The sequence below is a fragment of the Thunnus albacares genome, chromosome 19 (genome assembly GCF_914725855.1).
Source record: "Thunnus albacares chromosome 19, fThuAlb1.1, whole genome shotgun sequence".
Classification (NCBI taxonomy): Eukaryota; Metazoa; Chordata; class Actinopteri; order Scombriformes; family Scombridae; genus Thunnus; species Thunnus albacares.
Window position 1 is genome coordinate 1,368,492 of NC_058124.1, and position 6,000 is coordinate 1,374,491.

Below are 6,000 nucleotides of genomic sequence, written 5' to 3' on the forward strand. Positions count from 1 at the left end.
TGATTTTCACAGCAGAAGTGCTGTCAGTGATAATCATGTTTGATGCAGCAATGTGTTGCATGACAATTAGCTCATCAGTTCGTCATCTAAGAGCATTAGGTGTAATTGCAGTTGAATGTGGAGCACCAAGAAAATTATGAAAAACAAAGAAAGCAATGCTGGAATGAATGATTGAATTTGTTGATGACACTTTCTGATTGAGTCACTTGAAGTCACAGCATGAAGCATCATCACTAGCAGCATAAATGAGGAGAAGTAGCTGTAGTGCAGGGAATAAGACCAAGATATATAATGGTGTAAAGCTCAGACACATTTAGATTTTGTTGGATTGTCCCATTGGTTATTAAGCTGTGAAATGATAACATGTAAACTGTAGATGATTTGATAATTGTCTTTATTCCAGTTAATCTAATTTCCCCTCTGATCTTCAGGGTATGCAATTATGCCCCCTGCACCGCCAATAAAATAGCCAATATGAAGGTGTTGTAAGAATGGATACTTGAGTGTAATTTTGCCTGTAAAGAACACACATCCTCAGCAGGAAGGAGTAAGGAGAAGTTAAGACACATATTCCATTTCAAAGACGCCGCCTCAGTTTATTGTGTTTGACATCAAACTCTTGTGTGACACTGTATGGGGCTCTCTGTTTTAGAACAAGGTGCAGTGTATGAAGTCAAGCTGGTGGCCTACAATGGAAACGGGGAGAGCGAGTGCTCCAAGAGACTGGTGTCACTGGCAGAGGAAGGCACGAGTGCACAAACCACTGGTGAGTATGATCACAGACTGTGTCTTTGAACAGCTTTCAGCTGCTCCTCTGAGTAGATGTGTGAAGCTTGTGCAAAAGTACAAAATACAAGTAAAGACAAATATGTAATGCCATATTTCCTGTATACTCTATGTTTGTTCACAACATACACACCTTTAATATGCTTTAATATGAGTAAGTTAAAAGAACAGACCACTACAGTTTACAATACATACTCATTGAAACAATGATTCATTCTAATATGTCTGGGTCAGAGACTACTTTAAGAAATTCAACAATTGGATGATAGAAAACTTAATTCATAGATGCATACAATATAAGAGACAACAAATATCCAGTGTCTTGATTATTTAATAGAATACAAAACTCAAAAAGTGGGAGAGAGAATCTGACGTGGACATAATGAGGAAGATTGTCATAATATCTTGGTAAATCAGAGTGAAGACCACCCACTCAAGGTTAAAGTGAGAGTTCTGTTGGAAGAACATAATCTGATATTGTGTGACTCCAAAGTAAAAGTTTATATGTAGAGGCTCTCAGGGACAGAACCATTGCTGGAGGCAGCGTGGTAATCAAGAAATAGCTGACTATTGTCATATTTTGTGGGCGCCTCCTTATTAAGAAATTTGGAATAGAAGTAGATTGTACTTTTTTCATATTGCACCAGAGCAAAATTCCACATAAACTCCTCCTCTATCACACTGAAACGGCTGCAGGAAAACCTCCACTGCATTGCAAATTTCAATGAAACAAAACTAGGTCAAAACCTTAAGATTATGGTATCAGCAATATGTAAAATACTGGAAACTTGTTTGCAGGAGGGAACAGTCTGTGTCAGTGCAGGGATGGAGAGGCCTCTCTGGGCAGCATTGTTATTGGCATTCATATTGGCACCGCCTGCATCATCTTCTGTGTTCTCTTCCTCATGTTTGGATACCGTCGCAGGTAAGGGCCAATACACTGAACATCCTTTTTACTTGTATGTTATACACTATCACTGATTCTTCTTAAATTATAATACAATGGATTATGTGTCATGTTTATTGATATAGACACGTGGACATGACTTGTTCATTAATTAATAGGACTGATCTTCAGTAATGCTAATATAAAGTTCTGCAGGATATGTACTCATTGCTGGAACCTGTTTGCAGTTTGTTTTGCAGTAAAGGGACTCAGGACAGCTGGTCTGTACCGAGGGACAACACAGGGCACAATGGTATCCCTAAAGATGCAGCAAATCGCCCCAGAGTGGAGTCAATGCCTCAGGTAGTCACAGCTTGTTTGACTTAATTTATTAAGTAGAGTTTCATTTCAGAACAAAGTATTCTAGTCAATAAAACAAGTACGCTGTAGATGGACCTGACAATTAACATAATTGATGAGTGAGTTAAATAATCACAAAGTCAACTGTTTCTATGACTAAAAGTGGTACTTACACTGTATTTTACAGGTCTTGCTCTAGTGTCAAATCTCTTTCGTTACACTGCAGCATGCTCGATTAGGCAAAACACATGTATCAATAAAACAATACGCCACAGCCACAGAGTAGTTTTACACAGTAGTGTAGGGGGCGATTGGGGGCGAGAGTCTAAGAAGGAAGGAAGGAAAGAACTATTACACTATTAGTAAAGTTCATTGTGATGCAATATATAAGGTGTACCTTATATATTAATAGTGCTACATAATGTTATCCAGCAATTTATTACAACATCTCATAACATTTCATGATTGAATCAGACATTTTTGCATGATGGTTAATAGACTTATGCACAATTTATATTTTTAATCATTAGTGTGGTGGGACAGCCAGAAGTTGTCTTTACCAAAAGAGAAAGTGGGGAAAAAAGGAATGCATTTTTTGACCAGTGGAAGGTTTATTTTGGTGAATATCATCCAGACCATCTAAATCAAAGATCTGCTGAGTCAGACTAACTACCAAACCCCACTGGCATCAGCACATACTGTATGTAGTGACAATGCCATGCATTCATCACAGGTCAGCAGGCTTGCTAATAGCTAATAAGCTTACCAGATAGTTGTAGGATAGTAACTGGTTTGGAAGTGGAAGATAAACTGGGATAACTAGCTTAAACAGATAACTGTACTGGGCCTCAGCCTATAGTTCAGAGATGCTGTCCCTGTTAGCTCTATAGCAAAGACCAACCTGGTCTTCACACAGCAGCTTTAAATATCAGTGTAGCCACCTTTGGCTCTACCCTTTGATATGCTTTTGTAATATGATATTTAGGACTAAAACTCAAATTTGTTCATCTGCAGGAGTGTATGAACTGGCCATCACCTGTAGTAGTCAGTCCCTTTCCTTACAGTTTTAGGTGTTGTTCTTGTATATTTGATCAAAGCAAGTCCATCTAGCACTGCAGTCAGTGATGTTTAGAGCTGATGCCACTGCATCTGTCACGTGTAAGACGTTCGCCTTCAAGAGTAGCAGCTGCCAATATTTAGGATTACACTCATCTATCATTTTATTTGTTAGAAAGTAGCGACCCTGAAGTATTGGATGAAATTTGATGTTGAAATTCATCTATCTGTGAGATGACACAATGATATATTTTACCTAAACCACGCAGTTTAAAATCAATACCTGGGTAAGAGCCTCTTATTCTATCAGCCCTGAAGAAGTTTGATATCAGATTTAGATTTTCACAAGATTATTCTTTGATTGATACCCTAATAATCACCTCTTATTGTTACCCAACAAAGAGTCCAAAAGTACTTATGGTAAGAACCATAGATTTTGCTGTATCACTATGTCTATGAAAGGTTTTAAGACACCATCATTGATTAGTCATGATAAGAAATTGTTAGAGCAGGATCTAGGGTCCTCTGAGATGAGCAACAGCCTTAGGTAGCTGAATTTTGACTGACAGTCAAAACCATACATAGATGGTTGTTCAGTGCGATCTATCTTTGTTCTCAAATGGAGCTACCAGAAAAACAGACTTAACAGTAAGTCAAACTAGACTTCACAGTTCAATAGTACAATGACTCAGTGGTCTCATAGTGATGCAGTGGACAGCCAGGGGAAACTGCCAGGAGTACCTTGCTCAGTACTAAGGTTTTTGACATATGGCCTCCACTATCAGGATTAGTTGAAATCACTGGTTGTACATGTCATACATATTTCCATACTTGAATAATATCTAATTCCTTGTCCTTCCTCTCTTGCTCTTGTGATTCTTCCTGTCAGCAGGTGGTCTGTCCAGCGCAGTGCCAAGTCATCATCGAGCAGCACTCGTCAGGTTTGCCTGGCACGGGCACTGGCTAGCACTGGTCAATAATATCCCCATCCATATCCCTATCCTTCCCACCAGCAGTCTGCTACTCACAGGAAACTCAAGCCCCCTATCAAGGAGCACTGTTCGTGCCCTTTGATAGGGGTCAGCCATAGGTTTAGTCTCGCCAAAAACCTGCTGCTTATAAACTGAACTAGTAAAACTGTGACAGAATGTTTATAGAGCTAGGAAACATCCTGGTCCTTTGCCACCCCATCCTCATCCTCTATCCCTACCTCAAACCAAAGCTTATTGCCTTTAATGCCTGTGCATGTGCACATGTGCATGTAGAAAAAGCCTTCAGAAAGCATTGTCACTCCAGATATTGTCCTGTTATATTCTGTCCTGTGTACACCACAAACATTCATGTCACTTTTCCAGTGGGAGTCTGTTCCATAACCAAAATATTCTATTTCTCAGATCTCCCCTGGTAAGCTGACATGTGAAGATGTGCACTCTTAAAAACCCCAAATGAAGCCAAATATTTTCACCTTATGGGGACATGCCAATTAGTCTGTTGTGACAAAACTCTTGACTTTGCCTTCAGTTCCTCTGCAATAAGAAAGGGAAGAAACATAGCGGCCTTTGCGAATGCCTTACAGAGGTGAGTCTGATTAGAAATGATTGTCTATCACCGTACGAGCCATTTAGAAGAACCATGTAAACTCTCCCTTCTTTACTACCCTCTTCCTCACACATAAGCTGCACACCTCCAAAGAAAAGCTACCTCAGTCTGATAAGAATGTCTGAGCCATAGTTGAGGCCAATGTTAGCCTGATGATGCTGCTTGTGCTAGCCTACCTCAACCAAAAAACTGAAACCCTTTCCCTTCAGCAACTACTTCCTCAACCAGTGCCAATGCCAGTGTACCGTGCCAGCCGCCACCCAGGCCAGTCCAGAGAGTGTTCACTGGGATGACTACCATGGAGAGCATAGCTGTGGCAGAGCATGACATCATCTCCACAAGCCAAAGCCTTACTGTACCAGAGATCAACATGAGCCTGAACAACCTCCTGTTCAAGTCAGGTCACCTTTTGTTTCCATCAACATATCCAGTTTTGCTGGAAATGTTGCATTTTTCTGATATGACATCAGAGGATATCAAGAGGGCCATGTAGTCTTTCCTCCTTCATTATTGTTGCTCCATTATGTGGATATCCATGGCTTTCATGTACCCACAAGTGTCCATCTCCAAAGACATATTTGTGCAAAGGATGTACCTCATGGAAAATATGGACCTCAAAGAGTGCTTTGTGAACATTTTAAGCCATGCATTCTATTTTTTCTATGAAGTCCTTCAGAGAAAACAAGCTAACAGGATGCATGTTTGATCTGCACACACCTGATGGCATACTGATGACAAGCCAAAAAAAATACTGTTTTAGGCCATGCTGCTGAGTTAACTCTCCAGATGCCAAATTGGTCTCCCTGGGACCTCAACGACACTGAGTTGGCGGCTTAAGAAGATTTAAGGTGATACTTGCCTGAATGCACGGACAAGGCTTGTATTTCACCGTGTCAGCCTATCCAAAAAGTTCTTCTATGAAAACCAAGCTGAATGATACCCAAAGATGTAAACATTTTGATGGGTTTCTTTATTTTCCTTTAAAAATTTTATTTCTAAGAGAGACTAGATTTGCTCACAGTTTTGAATTTTTCCTGTTTGAAAGGGGTCACCTATATGTAAAGTGCTTTAACTGAACCCAAGCCAAAAACATTTTTGCTCATGATTTCATTACCATTTTTTAAAAAGTATCTTTCATGTCCTTAATTTTGGAAGTCATTCCAGGTGCACCCCTTCAACATGGGACTGTTTATTTTGTTGATTCTAACATTTAACTTTTAAAGAGTGACCAAATGAAAATGTCAGATATTTTGAAAGACTTTTTATTTCAATACTATATGGAATACTTGCTTTCTTTTTTAAAGTAGTTGAAT

The 6,000-nt window shown here is 39.5% G+C and overlaps 1 protein-coding gene across 1 annotated transcript in view; it reads left to right on the forward strand.

The window, feature by feature from the left end:
• si:ch211-57n23.4 (immunoglobulin superfamily DCC subclass member 3) overlaps window positions 1-5,371 on the forward strand; it is a 32,577-nt gene extending 27,206 nt beyond the window's left edge. The window contains exons 11-14 of the mRNA XM_044335830.1: window positions 653-766; window positions 1,585-1,711; window positions 1,921-2,035; window positions 3,978-5,371. Of these exons, the coding sequence (XP_044191765.1) occupies window positions 653-766; window positions 1,585-1,711; window positions 1,921-2,035; window positions 3,978-4,055 (434 nt within the window). The 3' untranslated portion in view covers window positions 4,056-5,371. The remainder of the gene's footprint in view (window positions 1-652; window positions 767-1,584; window positions 1,712-1,920; window positions 2,036-3,977) is intronic.
• Window positions 5,372-6,000: the final 629 nt, after the last annotated feature.